The 24,428-nt window shown below is 43.1% G+C and overlaps 1 protein-coding gene across 1 annotated transcript in view; it reads left to right on the top strand.

Annotated features, from left to right (window-relative positions):
* The first annotated feature begins 7,541 nt into the window (after positions 1-7,541).
* The window catches only part of LOC124595428 (UDP-glucosyltransferase 2-like), a 123,544-nt gene continuing 106,657 nt past the window's right edge, over positions 7,542-24,428 (top strand). The window contains exon 1 of the mRNA XM_047134166.1: positions 7,542-7,650. Coding sequence (XP_046990122.1) covers positions 7,563-7,650 — 88 coding nt within the window. The 5' untranslated portion in view covers positions 7,542-7,562. The remainder of the gene's footprint in view (positions 7,651-24,428) is intronic.

The raw sequence follows: 24,428 nt of genomic DNA, 5'->3' as shown, positions 1-24,428 counted from the left end.
TTGCACTGTAAATTATATCCTATCAGCAGCCCGCGTCAATCTGCAACACATCATAAAATCTGCTGATCTTCACTGCCATTCTGGGAGCTAAAAGAAATAATATTATTTTACTATTATTTTACCGCTTCCTTGCGGTATGCTCGACTATATTGTAAGTCGTTTAAATACGCCGCGGCAGCGGCTCTTCGTTCTCCACGCAGCTCAGCACCACAGATAATATTTATATAACTGAAAAATGTCTCAACGGGATGGGATAATATGCAAGCAAGCTTAACAATAAATAATACAAGTTTTCATTTAAACAACTCTATTAAAACCTTTAAATATCTCAGTGATTACAGACCTTTGTGAATTCACACGTAATGGCGTACATTGCTTAGTCTCGACAAAAGAATGCTACACTAGCGTTCGCTACTACGACACAGGATATCTTACTCGTTCGACTCCCAGATGAAGAAGACAAAGAAATTGCTATTCGTCACGTATTATATACTAGTTACTTATTTTAATCTTTGTTCGACATTTATCGTCTGTGGCAGTTTCATTACTCGCCGACGCAGATATTCTCAAAAATAAATAATAAAAAAAAAATACATAATTTTATACAATAACACAATATGATACATATAATTTTCTCGTTACTACATAATATGTTGTTTTTGTTTCTTACTAGACGTTACATACTGCATTACAGCGAGCGCCACTACTGCAAGCTAAATAAAAGATTCAAACTACTGAAGGCACTAACTACTGATAGGCATAGTTAGCAAATGAAAGATTTTGATAGAGAACAAACAATGTATTTACCTTAATAGTGTCCAAAAGTCATAATATATACATAGCAGTTCATGACATTCAGTCTTATAAATTTACTGTCTCTGATGGATACACGTCCAGATCATCCCCTCTCAAAACTTCGCCATCTCTCTCCCCACATCCAGCACTGCTGGCGGCTCACCTCCAACTACGCAACGCAATGCGCTGTTCACATCCAGCTGCCGCTGCCCAACACTACAATGGCGAGTATTACAACAATGCCAACCAGCCACTGACTGCACACAGCACAGCCAGCGATTTTCATACAGAGTGCTACGTAACGTTGCCAATAAGAAAACATAAACAGCCTACTTACACACTGTCTTACACTCTTTTTAATCAGAGAAATTCGTACTCAATTTTCCAGTCTTAATGTTCCCTCTTGGTTCTTGTACATAATGCCTATTACCCGTCTTTCCCTAAACCCCACCCATATTTTTCTCAGACTTTCGAATTTCTTGCAAAATTTTACACTTCTGTTATTCAACTGCTTCAAAACAAACTGGAGAATGTCGTGAACATTTGATTTAGGAATGTTGCTCGACTGTGATTTTTTAAACAACAGCCGGCCGGTGTGGCCGAACGGTCCTAGGCGCTTCAGTCTGGCACCGCGCGACCGCTACGGTCGCAGGTTCAAATCCCGCCTCAGTCATGGATGTGTGTCATGTCCTTAGGTTAGTTAGGTTTAAATAGTTCTGAGTTCTAGGGGACTGACGACCTCAGATATTAAGTCCCATAGTGCTCAGAGCCATTTGAAACAACAACGTTGACAATACTACAGCCCACGTCCGCCACATAGCACTGCTTGCTCACAACTGGCAGATCAAATGCTCAACTGTTGTTTACAGTCGTTGGTTCAAGCTGCCATGGTAGTTAATGCGCTGACGTCGCTTGTACGCCATGTATAAAATCAGTCTCGGAACCTCTCGGACGAACGGCGTACCTCGGCATCCTCACAAGGTGCAATAGGTTCGTAGCTGAGTTTCGCAAGGCATAATGATTCATCTCGGTGACATTTTAGTTTCTGCAGAGCATTTTGCTGTAACCTACATTTTTTATGGCTGAAATGATATTACGACGTTGGAGAAAGGTGACAGAAATAACACAAACATATATTCATTTTACAACAGGTTTTCAAGACAGTATTCAGTCCGTCAACTGCTCTTGCATGTCCTTTCCCATCTCTGATAAAATTGCAATGTCATCGGCAAACATGAAAGTTTTTATGGCTCCTTCTTGAACTTTAATCTCATTTCACAATTTTTCTTTGGTTTCCCTTATTACACTGCGCAACAGAATTATAGGATCACATTTCGAAAACCCCGTAATTGTCACCCTTTGGGACGCATAAGTCTGAAATTTGGCTCATAGGTGCGTACTTCCTCTCTCCGAAATGGAACAAAAGTGTGGCGCCCTATGACGTCGCCCTCGGGCAGAATGAGGCTTCAAATAGCAAGCTGTCGACACTTGCAGAGAAAACGCCGCACAGTAGTCTACCTGACGTGTAAGGCAAGTTAATGATGTGCCACGTCATAGCCCCCTTTACCCCCATTTCATCCCTTCTTTTGACATCTCTCTGATGGAGGTCATAACTAGGACGCCCAACATTTAAATGACGCGGTTTTTTTTTTTAATGATTAGCCGAAGGAAACTTTCGAGACACGCTACCACTCCGAATCGGAAAGAAAATGCCTCAGTCGCTGGTATGAAGAACCTCAATGGAACCGTGTCTTCCCCTGGGGCGTTGATTTCCATACATTTCGCGATCTAAAACGAGAGTTTGTAGTACCGTAACACAGCCTCGGACGTTTCAGCCCTTATCTAAGGATATTGTGAAGCTGCGTCCCCATGAAAGGTCTCTGTGCACTGCATCACTATAAAAATACTTAAATTACCTACTTGTTCACATATATTAGATTTACATTTAATATACTATTTCAGGCTACTAGATTTCCATCCTTCTCATTACCGTCTGTGTGAAGGTGCATGAAAATGTATTTTTCGTGTTACCATTGGTAGCTAGTAGTATGGAACTTACTGCCCGCTGTGGTCAGTCTGGGCAACCTTAGGTGTTCAGTCAAAGCAAAGAGATTTGTGCCTTCTAAGTCGTCTTTATCGACAGTTGGTAGGTTGATGCCGGAAGCGACTCCTATGGTCTGTTCTGGCAACCCGCGGAGATTCGTTGTTCTGGGGTGGTTAAGCACTTGACGGTGGGCAGTCGGTGAGTGTGGTCGGTAGCTTAAGACTGAGCTTAGAATGAGATGTGTAAGTCTTCAGGCTAGCTGAAGTAGTATAGTTCACTTTTTATTACAGCGAAAGGTTCATTATGTGATCCACAGTTTACGCAGGATAGACAATGGTGCAATTTACCAATTTTAATAAGTGTCTTCTAGAACTTTCATTGTGCTTCCAGAACTTGTAGTGTGCAAAGGCTTCCCATTTTGTTACATTAGATTTTCCTAAGTGTGTAGGCGTGCATGGATGCATTCTCGTGTAAATGTTTCCATTTATTATTGCAGTTTGAATTCTTTCGGTTTCACCTGTGATTTGATAAATTTGCCTCTATGCTTTACACCACGTGCCACGAACTTGCCTTCTGTGTTGTTCACCGGTAATCAATCGTGGCCGGCTGGAGTGGTCGAGAGGTTCTAGGCGCTACAGTCTCAGCTGCGCAACCGCTACGGTCGCAGGTTCGAATCCTGCCTCGGGCATGGATGCATGTGATGTCCTTAGGTTAGTTAGGTTTAAGTAGTTCTAAGTTCTAGGGGACTGATGACCTCAGAATTCAAGTCCCATAGCGCTCAGAGCCATTTGAACCATTTGAATCAATCGTGTTCCCTAGAATTAATGTAGGCTGTGTTGACTTTTCTAGGTAGTTAATGGATTTTAGTGTATTTTACCGCGTGAAATTTCAAATGGATGGCGTGCTTGCTTAGTTAGTCTGAACAAGGTGTTTGGTAGCGCCAGTTGAGACCTCAGCTCTATGTCTCCATTGAGGGATGAATTTCTTGCAGTTCATTTTATCTTTATTTGCACGTCGTGAATTTAATTTAACCGTTTTGTGAAAATATTCAGTCACCCGGTAAATGTGCTACCTTTTTTAAAATCTAGTTTCCGCGTGATCCCCCGCCCCTTCCCCACCTTGTATCGGTTTTATTTATGTGAGAATATTTTAAGCAGTTGCATTTGTCGAAAGATTATTACTTAGGAAGGCATGAATCTGTTTCCCTGACTCTTTGGTGAAGGCGTAATGTGTCTTTAACTTTGTTCTTTAGTACGGATCTTGCTAAGTACGTGCATTTATCCCATTCTCTTCCCATAATTTTCACATACCTTCCCCTTCATATGGTCAGTCACCACACAACCATTTGAAACAGTGTTACACTTAACTAAGGTAACGGCAAGCGCTATTACAATCTGTTTACTGTATAGTGTTTAACTTGTGTTTCTGGTTAAATAAATTGTGTTTATACTTCATGAGTGTCCATCAGGTCGGTGTGGCCGAGCGGTTCTAGGCGCTACAGACTGGAAACGGCCGACCGCTACGGTCGCAGGTTCGAATCCTGCTGCGGGCGTGGATGAGTGTGATGTCCTTAGGTTAGTTAGGTATAGACCCAGAAGAAGGCTGCTGCAATCGTGGTCGAAACGTTGGCTTTTCTACAGCAGCAGTAGTTTTTTACATTATGACGCGGTACCAAACCCAGAAAACTTTTATTTCCAGTGACTCTGGCAGTGGAAGCCTACGCAATTATATTAGGTTTAAATAGTTCTAAGTTCTAGGGAACTGATGACCTCAGAAGTTAAGTCCCATAGTGATCAGAGCCAGTGCCCATCAACGTAGCCACCCCTTCCGAAATCGATCTTAGTATTTCCAACCTGTCGTCACCAAAGTGCAATATTCTTGCAGGCCCAAAATCTGAATTTTAATTAGATTCTAAGAAATTATGTTTTAATTTAACTAACTGCTTTCATTCAGTATGATTACGCTTTTGAATAAACTAATTTCAGCGTTCATTTGATGAGAATACTGACATCTTAATAGTTAATAACCAACAAATTAAAAATTTCTTTAATTAATTGTAAATTATTTATTCCCAACTTCGTTGGGTGGCGACTCTATATAATTTACTATAAAAGAGAATATCAGAGCGCTTATTTGCATTAGCATTCCATAGTCCAATAAGTTGAAAAAGCCCCGCATACCGTTTCTGTAGAACCCATTTACCCATTAAAGGTGATCTGACCAAGTTGGAGAGCACTGTGACTGCACTTTCATGTACAGGTTGGAAGCACTAGGGACCATTCGAAACCGTTCGACGAAATTAATTTGAACATAATCCACAGCAGTAAAGGGTGCTTTTTCATCCTTCTTGTTTCGCGTTCTCCAAGTACGTGATCATTGCGTGGCACGAGGGGGGGACGGGGGGGGGGGAGGGGGACGAATGCGGAGGGGAAGTTCGCCAAACAGCAAAGGGCCTTCTGACTACCCCAGTTCAGCAAAACCCTCGGTGCGAGCTACCTGCCTTGGTTGAGCACCTCAAAAATTTACCTGTACAGACAGAACCCAGGCAGGCTACTATGCTGCTCTTGCACCTCATAGTAGGCAATCCGCAATGTCAGGTGAGATTGTCGAAGGAGTTGCCAGTCTGTAGAGCAACATACTAAAATATCTCAGAACGTGGGTGGATGCTACCGTTGGTTTTGCTGAACTGGGGGAGGGGGGCTATCGTTCACCATTTTATTCACACTGTTTCAATGTCGCATCCTCCCGTGATCATTCTATAGGAGAACACAAAATGAACACTGGAAAAGCAAAAGCACCCTTCGCTCCTTCGGATTATTTTTAAATTTCGTTGAGTAGTTTTGAACGGTCCCTAGTGCTTCCAACGCGTACACTAGAGCAAAGCTTGCAGTCGCACTGTACTCCAAATGTGTGCGATCACTTTCGATGGGGATGTTCTTAGAGAAGGGTTGAATTCCGAGAGTGTCAGCAGTGTCAAAGGTTTCCAAGAATGTCCTCCTGTTGCTCGCCACACTGCGAATTGTGGCTTTCGGCAGCTAAATGTGTGGGGATCAAAGTCCCAGCGAAAAGGATGGTTTCATTGACGCCCTTTTCCCACCACCTGCTCCCTTTTCGTGCTGATTCTGAACTGCGGTGCGTCTGCAAGGCCGGCCGATGTGGCCGTGCGGTTCTAGGCGCTTCAGTCTGGAACCGCGTGACCGCTACGGTCGCAGGTTTGAATCCTGCCTCGGGTATGGTTGTGTGTGATGTCCTTAGGTTAGTTAGGTTTAAGTAGTTCTAAGTTCTAGGGGACTGATGACCACAGATGTTAAGTCCCATAGTACTCAGAGCCATTTTTGCGTCTGGAATGTTTTCCTCGGCCTCTCATGAACAAACTGCGTAACTTCAACGTTCGACGTCGCGATTCTGACCCCATCGCAGAGTCGTCAACAGAAGAGATGAAATGAGGGTAAGAGGGGGTGTAACGACCTTTCCATCGTGTGACACGTCCACCGTCCCATTGGGAAGAACAGTGGTAAAATTTGGTGCCAAAGAAACATCAGCAACCCACATTACACGTCGTATGGACAGAGCTGTGGTTCTTTTGTTTCCCACGTGTCGATTGATGTCCGGGGCGTCGTCAAGTCCGAGTGTGACGTCCCCGGGAGTCACACTATTGTGCCATTACAGAGGAAGGTACCTTTCACCCAAATTTCAAACTTAAGTGTCGCAAGGGTGGCGATTACGGGCTTTCGAAAGAGTAATCCTTCAGTTCCGCTACACAAACTGATTTACACAGAGGTTAGGTTTCAATCCAGTCTCACTTGCTTCTGAACCAATAACTCCTTCTCATATTCTTCACTCTCATAACTGTAGTCAGCCGGCCGGTGTGGCCGAGCGGTTCTAGGCGCTACAGCCTGGAACTGCACGACCGCTACGATCGCAGGTCGCAGGTTCGAATCCTGCCTCGGACATGGGTTGTGTGATGTCCTTAGGTTAGTTAGGTTTAAGTAGTTCTAAGTTCTAGGGGACTGCTGACCTCAGAATTTAAGTCTCATAGTGCTGAGAGCCATTTGAAGCATTTTTGAACTATAGTCTGGTTTCTGTACAAGCTGTAAACAGAATGGCTCTCCCAGTATTTTAATCCTGTACCGGTCATAGTTTCAAAGAGTGAATTGGAGTAAAATTTTTCAAAAGCTTTTGAACCTACAAATGCTTCACAGAAGTCGTTCAGCATACTTGTGGATGTAGCACTTCTTCCTGGAGTGCTAGTCCGACTAAGTGTGTGAATGAACTGCTGTTAAGTTTGTGAGGCAGGAATCTACTGAGGTTCTACGCTTTATTCCCCGTCCGCCACCCAGTTTTAATCTGCCTGGGAATTCCAGATCAGCGCATATTCCGTTGCAGAGTGAAAATTTCTGTGTTATTTTTATATTTTTTAGCGATATGTCTGATTTGTGTCTAACTGGATGTCTCACTGTTTTAATTTGACGCCGATTTACGCACTGGAAAAATCACGTCAGGTTACTCTTCGCACAAACTCTGCAAATGGTCTTGTAGTGTGAAGTGTCGTAATCGCAACTATTAGTGCTAGTTCCGATTTTGGTCACAGTTCGATTTCTCAGACAGTGGTGCCAAACATCTCGAGTCGGCAGACTTGGCTTAGCGAAGGCAAGATATGCAGAGTCACTGTCACGCGTATACCACTCCACATCTGCTATCGCGGAGCCGTTGAGTGAAGGATATGTCAGTAGCGTGTAAGCAGATTACGAGACGCACATGTTCTAGCCTCGTGTGCGACATCCGGTCCAGCATGGCGCTCACCGTCTTCGGTAAGGAAAACAGTCTCTTCACTCTTGCACGAATATTCATTACACATACAAAAGCTCGTTGTTTTTGTGTAGCACATGCCACCGGCTCAGATAAACATAGCGTGCAATAAACTAGAGCTACAGGCTATGTGAGTCACCTATCTCTCTATTCCACCGCTGTACTTAACGCCTTAAAGTGCGAACAATCAGTGTGATTACATTTCACTCCTACGCTTCACCCCTGTTGTACACAGATCTATATTGTTGTTAATGAATTGTTGCTCGCTGAACATCACACAGTATTCATATTCTTTTTGCAAATTAACATCCAGTTAATACTTAACTGGTAAATACGCTCTGATTGTAAACTTCACGTTTATTTCTTTCATTCTTGCTCCACTCGTTGTGTTTACCTATACGAAGCACAGTAACTCATAAGCTACTTCTGCGAGTTCACAATTAAACTGTTCTGCATTCTCGTGATCTCTTAATTTTTCTCAGTGCGGTTTGTTAATAGTGTACTTTTGAGTCTTTTGCCGAGTTGCTGTTTCCATTTCATGCTCAATGCTTCGACGACCGACCCAATTGCCTTTTTCAGGTTTTGCGAGTTTTACTGCTGCATGTACTTGCTGCTTGGGCTCTAACCTGTCTCTGAACTATAGTTGGGATCGCGCCGCTATTTAAAGCCCAGTTCGGTTCCCGGTGTCCTCTATGCCCCATCATGCCATTTTGTTTTTCAAAGCTCGCACTGATATTCTGCGAAACTCCAATTCTTATAGTGTTTTTCAACTCTAGTGGACGTGATGGTCGACAGTAATTTAATAATGTCAGTGCCAGACCTCAAGTGTTTTTTATATTGATACCGACTGTCGGTTCATTAGATTTCTAAGATCTTTATTTCGATAGATTCCTTAGTTACGCTGTTCCAGAAACTTGACGTTTGCACCACGATACCACCTTCATCGTATTTTATTTCATGATTATATTTGAGGCAGTTCTCGGCGACAGCTGTCTTCTTTGTCGTTTTAGTCGGGTGTGTCGCTGATGTTCCTTGCATCTCTCCTCGACTGTGCTAATGGTCAGCCCCACATAAGACCTGCCACGTTCGCATGGAATTTGATGCGCACCCAGCTTTCGTGGTCGTATATCGTCATTAACATAGCAAAGAATACTTTTTATCTAAGTTGAAGATAGCGAAATATACAGGGTGGTCCAATGATCGTGACCCGGCCAAATACCTCACGAAAAAAGCGTCAAACGAAAAAACTACACAGAACGAAACTTGTCTATCTTGAATAGGGAAACCAGATGGCGCTATGGTTGGCCCGCTAGATAGCGCTACCATAGGTCAAACGGATATCAACTGCTTTTTTTTTTTTTAAATAGGGACCCCCAATTTGATCACATATTCGTGTAGTACTTAAAGAAATATTAATGTTTTAGTTGGAACACTTTTTTCGCTTTGTGATAGATGGCGCTGTAATAGTCACAAACATATGGCTCACAATTTTAGACGAACAGTTGGTAACAGGTAGGTTTTTTAAATTAAGATACGCAACGTAGGTACGTTTAAACATTTTATTTCGGTTGTTCCAATGTGATACATGTACATTTCTGAAATTACAATTTCTGAGAACGCATACTTTTATAGCGTGATTACCTGTAAATACCACATTAATGCAATAAGTGCTCAAAATTATGCCCGTCAACCTCAATGCATTTGACAATACATGTAACGACATTCCTCTCAACAGCGAGTAGTTCGCCTTCCGTAATGTTCGCACATGCATTGAAAATACGCTGACGGATGTTAGCAGGCGTTGTCGGTGGATCACGATAGCAAATATGCTTCAACTTTCCCCACAGAAAGAAATCCGGGGACGTCAGATCCGGTGAACGTGCGGGCCATGGTACGTTGCTTCGACGGCCAATCTACCTGTCGTGAAATATGCTATTCAATACCGCTTCAACCGCACGCGAGCTATGTGCCGGACATCGATCATGTTGGAAGCACATCGCCATTCTGTCATGCAGTGAAACATCTCGTAGTAACATCGGTAGAACATTACGTAGGAAATCAGCATACATTGCACCATTTAGATTGCCATCGATAAAATGGAGGCCAATTATCCTTCCTCCCATAATGCCGCACCATATATTAACCCGCCAAGTTCGCTGATGTTCCACTTGTCGCAGCCATCGTGGATTATCAATTGCCCACTTGCGCATATTATGCCGGTTTACGTTACCACTGTTGGTGAATGACGCTTCGTCGCTAATTAGAACGCGTGCAAGAAATTTGTTATCGTCCCGTAATTTCTCTTGTGCCCAGTGGCAGAAATGTACACGACGTTCAAAGTCGTTGCCGTGCAATTCTTAGTGCATAGAAATATGGTACGGGTGCAATCGATGTTGATGTACCATTCTCAACACCGACGTTTTTGAGATTCCCGATTCTCGCGCAATTTGTCTGCTACTGATGTGCGGATTAGCCGCGACAACAGCTAAAACACTTACTTCGGCATCATCATTTGTTGCAGATCGTGGTTGACCTTTCACATGTGGCTGAACACTTCCTGTTTCCTTAAATAACTAACTATCCGGCGAACGGTCCGGATTCTTGGATGACGTTGTCCAGGATACCGAGCAGCATACACAGCACATGCCCGTTGGGCATTTTGATCACAATAGTCATACATCAACACGGTATCTACCTTTTCTGCAATTGGTAAACGGTCCATTTTAACACGGGTAATGTAGCACGAAGCAAATACCATCTGCACTGGCGGAATGTTACGAGATACCATGTAGTTATACGTTTATGACTATTATAGCGCCATCTATCACAAAGCGAAAAAAGTGGTCCAATTAAAACATTCATATTTCTTTACGTACTACACGAATATGTAATAAAAATGGGGGTTCCTATTTGAAAAACGCAGTTGATGTCCGTTTGACCTATGGCAGCACCATCTAGCGGGCCGACCATAGCGCCATCTGGTTTCCCTCTTCAAGGTAGACGAGTTTCCTTTTTCTGTAGTTTTTTCGTTTGATGCTTATTTCGTGAGATATTTGGCATCGGTCACTATCAATGGACCATCCTGTATATCCGTAGGAGCCTACGGATCATTCCGGATATTGAGAAAACGTAAGGTCGAGAAGCGATTTTTGATTGCTCGTCCTCGGTCTCAGTCTCAACATCTTTCGGAGACGTTCTTGATTTTGACTGCAGTGCCCTTTAAATGTGATGACCCGTGTATCCACTCCTATGGAACACTATTGGTGGGTGTTGTAACTCTTCGGCAAGACTGTCGAGTTGTATGGATTTGGGCACCGAATTTCTTTGTGACGAATGGTGATGGCACGAGACGTGGAGATACATATTAGTGGGGGTATGGTTTCTTATTAACGCCATAACCAGCAGGTCGCTCCATGCTTCTCTTAAGTGACAAGTCGAGAAAATATAGTTTTCCCTCTTTTCCATCGTGAATTTCATATCACAATGAATGGAAACAGAATTTTACCCGTAGTGGATGCTGTTGAACTCCATGGCTGTTCCTTTATAGGGTGTAGAAAAATTTCCGCTACCAGTCTCACTAAAATATTTATTCGTCACACGACTGGTTTCGGACTTGTGCCCATCCGCAGGTGTACATGGACATGTTTTTGTTGCTGGAGATCACTGTTTGAATACAAAGAAAATTAGAAAATTATTTGCTGATGACTAAACAGTTACAAGTGGGACAACTATAAGTGGTAAGGCAGCATTTGTCGAAAATATATCTGTTCATATATAAAAATGAAGTATCCTTATTATAATCATACCGTGGCGACAGTTTCTCCACTCAACTGCACATTTGTTACCATTTTCACGTCAATGTTTCAGTTTCTGAAATTTAGCTGTGTATTTCACTACTGCGTCGTGAACTCGTGATATAAACTGTGTTTACATGCAAACATGCAAGTTATGGTCAAAGAACGTAGACGTAGGAGGTTCAAAGATGTTGCTCACACAGAAACATGTAGGCTATGGTAAACATACTTAGACATCGGAAATGCAAAGATGTTGTACAGATAGAAACTTAAAAACCTATTATTACTTGTGAAAATTTTTGAACCACATTGTGAAATTTTGATCCACATTTTTGACAGAGAACTTAGATCTAGGAAGTACAATGATGTTATACATATGAAATTACACGCAAATGACAATTAAGAATTGTGTTTACAATATGACTTTTACAAATTACGATAATTACAGTTGAACTGTTGTATGGTTGCTTCGTCTGATTTCTACAGCTTATTACTTTGTTATTAGATATCAGAGGATAATGAGTTTTTGATTTGGAATATTTCATGAAATATGTGGAGATAAGATTTGTTTGCAAGCTCCACTTGTTCATTGAGAATAAGATGTGGTGAGTTAGAGCTGTGGACGTAAATTTCTAGCTCTTCGAGTAGATTAATTTTCTTTCCTTTGTTGACAGTGTGTAGTATTTGTAAGTTGTCTGTAATGGCTGTGTCTGAGTGACCACGGATTCTTAGATGCATTGCAAAGGTGGGTTTCTCAAAGCTGTTTAGCCGGAAAGCATCCATATGCTGATGGTACCTTGCAGTGAAACTCCTTCCAGTTTGGCCTATGTAGAACTGTGGGCAAATGTCAGATAAAACTTTGTAAATACCTGATTTGTGGTGGCATTGTTTATTTGTCTTACTGTTGTGGATTTTGTGCTATTGTAGCTTCTTGTTAGTGCTGACAGAAATTTGAACACCAGTTTTCCGAAAGAAGTTGGCATTTGGTATGAAATTTTACCTATAAAAAGCATTCGCTCAAATGTGTTTTCTGCCTTCTTGTGAATCTGATTTAGGTGTGCATTGTTTGTTTTTGATTTTGTTGTTAGGTTTATCAATTGCATCTGGGTTGTATTCATTCCTATGTGCAATTTCTTTGATAACGTTAATTTCTTTTTCTACAAGATACCAAGAGCATATGGATGCCTTCCAGCTAAATAACTTTGTCAAATCCACCTTTGCAGTGCATCTAAAAGGCCATGGTCACTCAGCCATAGCCATTATAGGCAACTTACAAGTACTACACACTGTCAACAAAGGAAAGAAAATTAATCTCATCGAAGAGCTAGAAATTTGCATCCACAGTTCTAACTGACGACACCTTTGTCTCACCGAACAAGTGGAGCTTACATACAAATCTTATCTCCACATGCTTCATGAAATATTCAAAAACAAAAACTCACTATCCTCTGATATCTAACAACAAAGTAGTTTGCTATGGAAATCCGACGAAGCAACCATACAACAGTTCAACTGTAATTATCGTAATTTGTAAAAGTCATTTTGTAAACACAAGTCTTAACTGTCATTTTCGTAACTTGTAACAGCTTTCAAAATTTCATGTGTGTAACATCATTACTTCCTATATCGAAGTTCTCTGACAACAGTGTCGCTCAAAACAGTTCTATCATTTTCGTAATTCGTAGTAGCTCTCAGTAATTTCATATGTATAAAATCATTGTACTTCTTCTAAAAAATATGGATCAAAAATTTCATAATGTGGTTCAAAAACTTCGCATTTTATAATAGCTTTTTAAGTTTCTTTCTGTACAACGTCTTTGCACTTCCGATGTCTAGGTTTTTTTACCATAGCCTACATGTTTCTGTATGAGCAACAACTTTGCATCTCCTATATCTACGTACTTTGTCCATAACTGGCATGTTTCAGTTTAAACGCAGTGTGTCACGAGTTCACGACATAGTGGTGAAACAAGCAGCTAAATTTTAAAAACTGAAACATTGACGTGAAAATGGTAACAAATGTGCAGCTGAGTGGAGAAACTGTCGCCACAGCGTAATTATAATAAGGATACTTCATCTTTATATAAGTGCAGATATATTTTCCACCAATGCCGCCTTGCCACTTATAATTCTTCCATTTGTGTCTGTTTAGTCATCAGCAAATAATTTTCTTCGTATTCAAACAGTGATCTCCAGCAATAGAAACATGTACATGAATGTATAAACACTTGAGGATGGGCACAAGCGATAAACCGGTCGTGTGACAAATAAATAATATTGTGACTGGTAGTGGGAGTTTTTCTACGCTCTGTAATGAATAGAGTTTAAATGTTCCAGGGAATCTTGAAACATTTCAGCTCCATGTGGCCGTACTCTAAATGTGTCGTCCACGTAGCAATAGATATACACTGCCTGATAAAAGTACACTGTTTTAGAGGTTCCCAGTTCACTCAATATTTATTGTTGCAACAGTGTATAAGGAATACGAGGAATGATTACATTTACAGAGCCAAAGCACAAGTGGTTTTGTGCTATCGACTCGTGCTGAAACCCTTATTAGTACGTGTTGTAGCCACCATGGGCGGGAATACGGGCACTGTCTCTGGCATCCAGTCGATCGTATAGATGGCGAATACTGTCCTGGGATACGTTATTGCGCGCCTGCCCGACCTGTTCAATTCGTTCTGCAAGAGTTGATGGTTGACGAGTCACACAAGGCACTTCTCATTCCATCACATTCCACACTTGTTCGATTGGAGACAAGTCTAGGGACTGGGCTGCCCCGATAAGTTACTGCGCGTCTTGCAGAGCACGTTGAGTTTCACGAGCGTTATCCTGTTGAAACAACATATCACCTTCCTGTTGCAAGAACCGCAAAAGAACGGATCTAACAACGTTCTGCACATGCTGAGCACTGGTTAGCGCCCTCTACAGAAACACCTAAGGTGAACCCCAGACGACTGACCTTGAATGGGGCCAGTGTTTCTTCGTCGAATGCACTACGAGACAGCACTCACCAGGTATACATCGTTCGCGCAAATGACCGTCACTTGCGTTCAGGCAGAAACTGCTTTCTGTTTTCCCTCTCTTACGTGATACACTCAAGGCACCAGTCAAGTCGTGCACATGGATGCTATGGCGTGAGTGGGATACAGGCTAGAGGTTTACCCCGTAGTCCCACTGGTAATAACCGACTCGCAACAGTTTGTGTTGATACGTCTGGGCTCACATCTTCTTGTCTGTGCTCTGATAGTTGTACGATCTGCCACTGCAAGACTTACAATACGACGATCCTGGAGCGTGTGTATGTTGCGTGGTCGTCGAGAACCTCGTTATAGATATCAGAATTTTCACGTGACCACTGATACCAGCATCGTTGCACAACTGATAGAGCACGTCCAACTTGTGTGGCAAGGCCATAATTTGACCCTTTTTAAATTTGCCTGGTTGGCTGTAGGAAGCCCGAGTGCGTCTCCCCGGCATGGTTGCCTACTTGCGTCACATGTTTCCACCACAGTGAGCCTTCTGGTTGTGAGCATTCCCCAATAAAGGGCGCTCTCGTAGCTGTACCACTACTCACTCAGGTGGCTGACAACGTTGAAACCATTATCAGTACATACACGAGGGTAAGTCAAATGAAAACCTTAAATATGTTTTTAAATATTATTTATTGTGCAGAAGTAGTACAAAGCTGTATCACTTTTCAACGTAATCTCCCCCACGCTCAATGCAAGTCCTCCAGCGCTTACAAAGTGCATAAAATCCTTTAGAAAAAAATTCTTTTAGTAGTCCGCGCAACCACTCATGCACTGTGTGGCGTACCTCTTCATCAGAAAGGAACTTCTTTCCTCCCATTGCGTCTTTGAGTGGTCCAAACATATGGAAATCACTTGGGGCAAGGTCTGGTGAGTATGGTGGATGAGGAAGACACTCAAAATTGTGGTTGTTGCAACTGTTGTACTGGCAGCATGGGGCCTTGCATTGTCATGTTGCAAAAGGACACCTCCTGAGAGCAATCCACGTCGCTTTGATTTGATTGCAGGCCGAAGATTGTTTTTTAGGAGAGCTGTGTACGATGCACTGGTAACAGTGGTCTCTCTAGGCATGTAATGCTTCAAAATGACGCCTTTTTCGTCCCAAAAGAGAGTCACCATAGCCTTCCCTGCTGATGGTTCTGTTCGAAACTTCTTTGGTTGGGTGATGAGGAGTGGCACCATTCATTTCTCGCTCTCTTCGTTTCCGGTTGGGGGAAGTGAACCGAGGTTTCGTCCCCAGTAACGATTCTTACAAGGCAGCCATCACCTTCTCGTTCAAAGCGCCGAAGAAGTTCTTCACAAGCATCAACACGTCGTTCTCTCATTTCAGGAGTCAGCTGACGTGGTGACAATCTTGCAGACACTCTGTGAAACTGGAGCACATCATGCACAATGTGGTGTGCTGACCCATGACTAATCTGGAAACATGCTGCAATGTCATTTAGTGTCACTCGGCGGTTTTACTTCACTATGGCTTCAACTGTTGCAATGTTCTGTGGAGTCACAACTCGTTGTGCCTGACCTGGACGAGGAGCATCTTCCACTGAAGTCACACCATTTGCGAATTTCCTACTTCAATCGTAGACTTGCTGCTGTGATAAACATGCATCGCCGTACTGAACCTTCATTCGTCGATGAATTTCAATAGGTTTCACAACTTCACTACGCAAAAACCGAATAACAGAACGCTGTTCTTCCCTGGTGCAAGTCGCAAATGGGGCGGCCATCTTTATACTAATACTGCGACGGTATGTGTGCATCTGAACTATGCTGCCACCTACAGGCCATTCTGGGTGCTGTTTGTAGCACGCTTACCAACTTGCAGGATAACAGCGCGAAATTTCGATTTGTTATTACAAATTTAAGGTTTTTATTTGACTCACCCTCGTACTACCCCCATGTGACATGTTGACATCAGATCAAAATCGATGTCGTCTTTCCACATGTAAGACTTTTTATCCCCGGCAGTGTACATTGGTTTTAACTTGGCGGATTCTAGTGCCTGTGCTTCAAACAGTACACTGTGTAGGTGTGGCACGATAGGAGATAACGGACTATTCAATGGTCGAACTTTTCCGCTATTAGTTCCAAGGTATCAGAAAGATGAGCTCTCGTGAAGAGGGAGACTACTTCTAAACTGACCATAATACCATGATCCTGATCCGCAGTTAACTTCCACGGTGTTCAAAGGCCCCGTAGTGGCGGATGCGGTGTTCGAACGTCCACACATAATCGCTGAGCAAGCATTTCAGGTATTTTTCCAGATGGCACTGTTACTCGTTTCTTAAGTCTCTAAATGACACTATGTGGCAAAACTCACTTAGAAAAACTATCTTCTTTTCGATTTTATCAGTTGGTTCGACATTTATCTGTCTGTATACAGCGTCATAAAAAAGATCGAAAGTCATCTCATTGTAGTCCACACGAGACATTGGGACTGGAAGCTTCCCTTGTCGGCTGGAAGAATAGCACTATCGTTGTTATCCTGAGGATTTCTTAGCTCTACTCGTTTGCCCTTGGAGATGATTTTAGCGTTAGCACTTTGGGAAGTACTAAACAGGTTTCGCGGTGAACCTCGTACTTGCTTCCCGGAGCGAGACGCGCTACGACATGTTCCACGAGCTGAAACAAGCTGCATTTTGGTTGGGGTGCGACATTTATCCGTTTAGTAAGGACGTTCACTATATCCACTTTAAGATTCTGATCAGTGAGATTAATTAGGATGCGGTTCTCTGTATCTTGTCTTGGCTTTTTGTGCGGGATATCGAATTTTGCTTTCTGGCGTGCATACGTTTTCAGCTGCATTAACTGTGACTGTGATCATGTTGTGTTGTCAAACCACTTGTGGGAATCTGCAGAGTGTTCAGCCGATATGTAAAATGTAAGCAACTGGGCGGAAATCCCGCACGCAAATTATTACTACGAGGGCAGTTCAATAAGTAATGCAACACATTTTCTTTCTCGGCCAATTTTGGTTGAAAAAACCGGAAATTTCTTGTGGAATATTTTCAAACATTCCCGCTTCGTCTCGTATAGTTTCATTGACTTCCGACAGGTGGCAGCGCTGCACGGAGCTGTTAAAATGGCGTCTGTAACGGATGTGCGTTGCAAACAACGGGCAGTGATCGAGTTTCTTTTGGCGGAAAACCAGGGCATCTCAGATATTCATAGGCGCTTGCAGAATGTCTACGGTGATCTGGCAGTGGACAAAAGCACGGTGAGTCGTTGGGCAAAGCGTGTGTCATCATCGCCGCAAGGTCAAGCAAGACTGTCTGATCTCCCGCGTGCGGGCCGGCCGTGCACAGCTGTGACTCCTGCAATGGCGGAGCGTGCGAACACACTCGTTCGAGATGATCGACGGATCACCATCAAACAACTCAGTGCTCAACTTGACATCTCTGTTGGTAGTGCTGTCACAATTGTTCACCAGTTGGGATATTCAAAGGTTTGTTCCCGCTGGGTCCCGCGTTGTCTAACCGAACACCATAAAGAGCAAAGGAGAACCATCTGTGTGGAATTGCTTGCTCGTCATATGGCTGAGGGTGACAATTTCTTGTCAAAGATTGTTACAGGCGATGAAACATGGGTTCATCACTTCGAACCTGAAACAAAACGGCAATCAATGGAGTGGCGCCACACCCACTCCCCTACCAAGAAAAAGTTTAAAGCCATACCCTCAGCCGGTAAAGTCATGGTTACAGTCTTCTGGAACGCTGAAGGGGTTATTCTGTTCGATGTCCTTCCCCATGGTCAAACGATCAACTCTGAAGTGTATTGTGCTACTCTTCAGAAATTGAAGAAACGACTTCAGCGTGTTCGTAGGCACAAAAATCTGAACGAACTTCTCCTTCTTCATGACAACGCAAGACCTCACACAAGTCTTCGAACCCGAGAGGAGCTCACAAAACTTCAGTGGACTGTTCTTCCTCATGCACCCTACAGCCCCGATCTCGCACCGTCGGATTTCCATATGTTTGGCCCAATGAAGGACGCAATCCGTGGGAGGCACTATGCGGATGATGAAGAAGTTATTGATGCAGTACGACGTTGGCTCCGACATCGACCAGTGGAATGGTACCGTGCAGGCATACAGGCCCTCATTTCAAGGTGGCGTAAGGCCGTAGCATTGAATGGAGATTACGTTGAAAAATAGTGTTGTGTAGCTAAAAGATTGGGGAATAACCTGGTATATTTCAATGCTGAATAAAACAACCCCTGTTTCAGAAAAAAAATGTGTTGCATTACTTAGTGAACTGCTCTCGTACTTTCTTTCAATGTGTTGACTAAGATTTATCTTGGTCTCAGTTTTAGGGCTACTTTCAATGTCGCTACACTAATTTCTTCCGTTCGTTGTTTTTGTTTGAAAATAACAAACTCAGCAGGAAGTTGTTTAGGTGCTTGAACACTTCCTCCACTACAGCTGAGAATAATTTTGTTGATTTGTAGCCTCCCTGCGAATTTAAAAAATTAAAATGTTGTCATAATCTGCTCATTATGAGCTATGGTCTTATGTTCAAATTATCAAACAGACATAATGTCCTTGGACAAAAAAGATCACAGAGTAAAGATTTAACTCGATAACTCAATTGTTGCGTTCAGAAGCTCTACATCTGGAGGCAGCATAACTCAGATGCGCAGTTATCCGGACTAAATTCATGCAGTATTGAAAAATGAGGGCACTTAACGACTTACAACACCTTTAATACATAATTCACAAAATCTACGACCGATATGAACATAGATTTGTCTTTCCTTAGCCGACGATCGGGTCGCTTCCAGTCTGCGACTGGTTTCAATCTGGCCGGTGGAAGAAATGCTGCATGAACATAAAATTAATGTTTTCTCAAAAACGCCTGTTTTGGGGCATAATTTGCTGTCGTGGAATGTCGGGGGAGGCGTGCCTTTCATAACGGTGTGTTACCCATTATGCACTAATGTTATGGACGCTATAGTTTTGACTTCATGCGCTAGGCGAACTGTTGTCGTGTCATGTGGCATGGCAGCTCGGGAGCTTAAATGAGTATGTGAATCAGGCTCTCCGAATCACAAAATGTGGTACATGTCAGTCTTAGCCTCTCTCCAAAGTCGTAAGGACAATAATGCCTCACCTGTTCCAACATTTCTCCCAAACTGATCTTCCCTGACATCGGCTTCTGCCCGTTTTTCCATCCTTTTTTAAATAATATGACAGGATTTTGCGACCATTACTTATTAAATTGATAGTTCTGTAAAATTTCTGACCTGACAGTACCAGCTTCCATTGGAATTGAAGTTATTATATTCTTTTCGAAGTCTTAGATAATTTCGTCCATCTCATAAACCTTCCAAACCAGATGGAATAGTTTAGTCAGGATGATTCTACCAGGGATATCAGCAGTTCTGAAGATTCATAGCTCTGTCAAATTCTTCAGGCACAATTATATCTCCCATTTCTGGCATTATACAGGGTAGTCCATTGATCGTGACCGGGTCAAATAACTCACGAAATAAGCGTCAAACGAAAAACCTACAAAGAACGAAACTCGTCTAGCTTGAAGAGGAAAAGCAGATGGCGCTATGGTTGGCTCACTAGATGGCGCTGCGTTTTTTTAAAATAGGAACCCCCATTTTTATTACATATTCGTGTAGTACTTAAACTAATATGAATGTTTTAGTTGGACCACTTTTTTCGCTTTGTGATAGATGGCGCTGTAATAGTCACAAACATATGGCTCACAATTTTAGGCGAACAGTTGGTAACAGGTAGGTTTTTTAAATTAAAATACAGAACGTAGGTACGTTTCAACATTTTATTTCGGTTGTCCCAATGTGATACATGTACCTTTGTGAACTTATCATTTCTGAGAACGCATGCTGTTACAGTGTGATTACCTGTAAGTACCACATTAATGCAATAAATGCTCAAAATGATACCCGTCAACCTCAATGCATTTGGCAATACGTGTAACGACATTCCTCTCAACAGCGAGTAGTTCGCCTTCCGTAAAGTTCGTACATGCATTGACAATACGCTGACACATGTTGTCAGGCGTTGTCGGTGGATCACGATAGCAAATGTCCTTCAACTTTCCCCACAGAAAGAACTCCGGCGACGTCAGATCCGGTGAACGTGCAGGCCATGATATGGTGCTTCGACGACCAATCCACCTGTCATGAAATATGCTATTCAATACCACTTCAACCGCACGCGAGCTATGTGCCGGAAATCTATCATGTTGGAAGTACATCGCCATTCTGTCATGCAGTGAAACATCTTGTAGTAACATCGGTAGAACATTACGTAGGAAATCAGAATGCATTTCACCATTTAGATTGCTCTCGATAAAATAGGGGCCAATTATCCTTCCTCCAATAATGCCGCACCATACATTAACCCGCCAAGGTCGCTGATGTTCCACTTGTCGCAGCCATCGTGGATTTTTCGCTGCCCAATAGTGCATATTATGCCGGTTGACGTTACCGCTGTTGGTGAATGACGCTTCATCGCTAAATAGAACGCGTGCAAAAAATCTGTCATCGTCCTCTAGTTTCTCTTCTGCCCAGTGGCAGAACTGTACACGACGTTCAGAGTCGTCGCCATGCAATTCCTGGTGCATAGAAATATGGTACGGGTGAAATCGATGTTGATGTAGCATTCTCAACACCGACGTTTTTGAGATACCCGATTCTCGCGCAATTTCTCTGCTACTCATGTGCGGATTAGCCGCGATAGCAGCTAAAACACCTGCTTGGGCATCATCATTTGTTGTACTTCGTGGTTGACGTTTCACATGTGGCTGAACACTTCCTGTTTCCTTAAATAACGTAACTATCCGGACACTTGGATGATGTCGTCCAGGATACCGAGCAGCATACATAGCACACGCCCGTTGGGCATTTTGATCACAACAGCCATACATCAACACGATATCGACCTTTACCGCAATTGTTAAACGGTCTATTTTAACACGGGTAATGTATCACGAAGCAAATACCGTCAGCATTGACGGAATGTTACGTGTTACCATGTGCTTATGCGTTTGTGACTAATACAGCGCCATCTTTCAGAAGGCGAAAAATGTGGTCCAACTAAAACATACATATTTCTTAACGTAATACACGAATATGTAATAAAAAAATGGGGGTTCCTATTTAAAAAAAACGCAGTTGATATCCGTTTGACCTATGGCAGCGTCATCTAGCGAGCCAACCATAGCACCATTTGGTTTTCCCCTTCAAGGTAGATGAGTTTCGTTTTCTGTAGTTTTTTCGTTTGATGCTTATTACGTGAGATATTTGGCCTGGTCACTATCAATGTACCACCCTGTATACCCATACCCATGACAACATAACCTCCGATTTTTGCTGATTTGGCGTGAATTGTTTATATGTAACTTATTTTATGAGTTGCTTAGTTAAACATAAGACCAGTAACTTTAATATGTCGGAATGCTGAGAAATGCGACAGTAGATGTGCATCTTTTCACTTCAGTGTCTCGCTTGTTGTACAGAATGGTAAGGTGAACTGAGCTACAATGTGGTGTGGCAACAGTCATCGAAGAAAGTTGAGCATGAGTTGAAATGATTAGCGAACAAGTGTACAAAGTAAACAGAAGATTAACTTGTACTTTTTTCAGGCGTACAAAGACTCATTACAAATAGTGCTGCAATAAGAGTCCAGCTATCGCAGTGTAAACTTCGATGAGGCTTGCTGTACTAAGTGCAAATGATAGTAGTGTAGCAATGAGGTTCCAAGCGCAAGTGGGTTGAGGCGCTGCTGCTGGCCACCCCATATCGTGGCAGCAGAGGGCGCTCATGGTACAGAGCCACCGGAAGTGTGGCTCAGTGACCATACACCATAGGATCCACCAGATCCCAGACGACCACTACAAGCAATTCCATTGCCAACATTGACGAACCTATGGTATCGATTTGTGATCCCTCGTCACTTACCTGTGTACCATCACTTACAAACTAATTTATGCATTCATACAAAACCCATTAAGTACATAATAGATTAGCAACTTATCAGTCGTGAAACAGACAAGAGAGTCTGTGCAGTTCTGGAGGTTACAGACAGGGATGTGGAGCCATTCCAATTGTAGTGCCTTGGCCAACCGTGCTAGGAAATTGAAATTTGTGGTAAGTTCCTATGGGACCAAACTGCTAAGGTCATCAGTCCCTAGGCTTACACACTACTTAAACTAACTTACGCTAAGGATAACACACACATCCATGCCCGAGGGAGGACTTGAACCTCTGATGGGGTAGCCGCACATAGCTGTGCTAGATTTCTCAGTTGAAGACCCATGGTGCGAACAGCCTGATTGTGGTGGGCCCACAGATACTCCATTGCGCTTAAATCTGGGGAGTTTGGTGGTCAGGGGAGTACAGCAAACTCATCCTGGTGCACCTCGAATCACACACGTACACCTCTAGCTGTGTGACACGTTGCATTGTCCTGCTGGTCGAAGCCATTGTGTCGAGGAATAACTAACTGCATTTGAGGCTGGACATGGTGCCCAAGGATAGATGTATACCAGTGCCAATACACTGTATCTTCCAGAACGACGACATCACGCAGAGAATTCTCCAGATCCTAACGCTCCCTTCTCCAGCCTGGACTGTGACGATTGTTGCAAGGCGTTTGCTTTGAGATATTTGACAGCTATGTAGCACATCACGTGATTCATCTACAAAGGCCACCTATCAGCACTCAGTGGACGTCCATTGCGGTATTAGCATGCAAATCCCAGTCTTCATCGCCGATGAGCGGCAGTCCGCACTGGTGCGTCAAGCAGCTGCCTGCTGCAGAGGCCCAACCGCATTAACATTAGTTGAACTGTCGTTGTGGAAACGCTGTTGGTAGCCTCTTGGTTCTTCTGGACAGTCAGCTGCTCTACAGTCGCACGTCTATTCGTCGCTCGCATCTCCACGGTGCACACGACCAGCACACATAGCTGACCTTCAAGCTTCCCTCAATGGCTAGAACCACCAGTTGACGTTTGTGAAAACAAATATGTATCTACAATAACGGACAATATGACTGGTCGCAAGTTTGTTTCACGTGTGAGAGAGTGTCTCAGAGATGGTGACAGAAGCGACTGTCACACGTTTGAAGACAGACTTAACTATCCTAAGGAAGCCTGCTTACGAAGTTTGAAGAACATGCTTTAAATGATAACTCTAGGAATATACTACAATCCCCTGCGTATCGCTCACATAGGAATCGTGAGGACAAGGACTAATTACAGCACTCATAGAGGCACTTAAACTATCATTCTTCCCATGCTCCGTACGTGAGCGGAACGGGATAAGACCATGACTGGTACAATGTTACGCGCCGTCTTACATGCGTTTCGCGGTTTGCGGAGCACTGATGTGCATGTAGATATAGATGTATTTGTAGCGGACATGACAGCATGTCGAGATTTATCCAATATTGAACGTAGGATGATAATCGATGCAAGATGCATGAGTCAAGCATTCAAAGATGACGCAAGTATTCCAGTTTTCTAGTTTCATATTGTGCAGGACGGACCTGCAGGACGGTAGAAACAATGTTTCGATGTGATTTGACAACTGAACAGGCGACCTCAGATGTCTGAAGGAGTGAAGTCACTTCGCCTCTGCACTGCTATTCCGAGCCATCGGCGGTGTACTGTGAGTCAGATCGCCACTGATTTGAATCTGGGGAACCTATTTTCTACCAGGACTACACCAGGTCAAATGCACCCATAAGGTTTCAATATCTGAAGACTGAACACAAAATCAGGTGTCTTCCCATGGCCACTCAGAGTACTTTTTCTCTTAGTGCAGTACGTAGCTCACAGAAACAGATGTCCAGATAGTTGAAGTTACTAAAGAGAACCCCTATCGCTGGGCCACCTTTTCTGCAGAAAACATTTGCTTGTACGCCCCTCTGTCCTGTTCAGAAAGGCGTGCATTCTAGGCGGTGTAACGTCCTTAATT

This window comes from Schistocerca americana, chromosome 2 (assembly GCF_021461395.2).
Source record: "Schistocerca americana isolate TAMUIC-IGC-003095 chromosome 2, iqSchAmer2.1, whole genome shotgun sequence".
Classification (NCBI taxonomy): Eukaryota; Metazoa; Arthropoda; class Insecta; order Orthoptera; family Acrididae; genus Schistocerca; species Schistocerca americana.
This window is presented reverse-complemented; position numbering and strand designations above follow the sequence as displayed.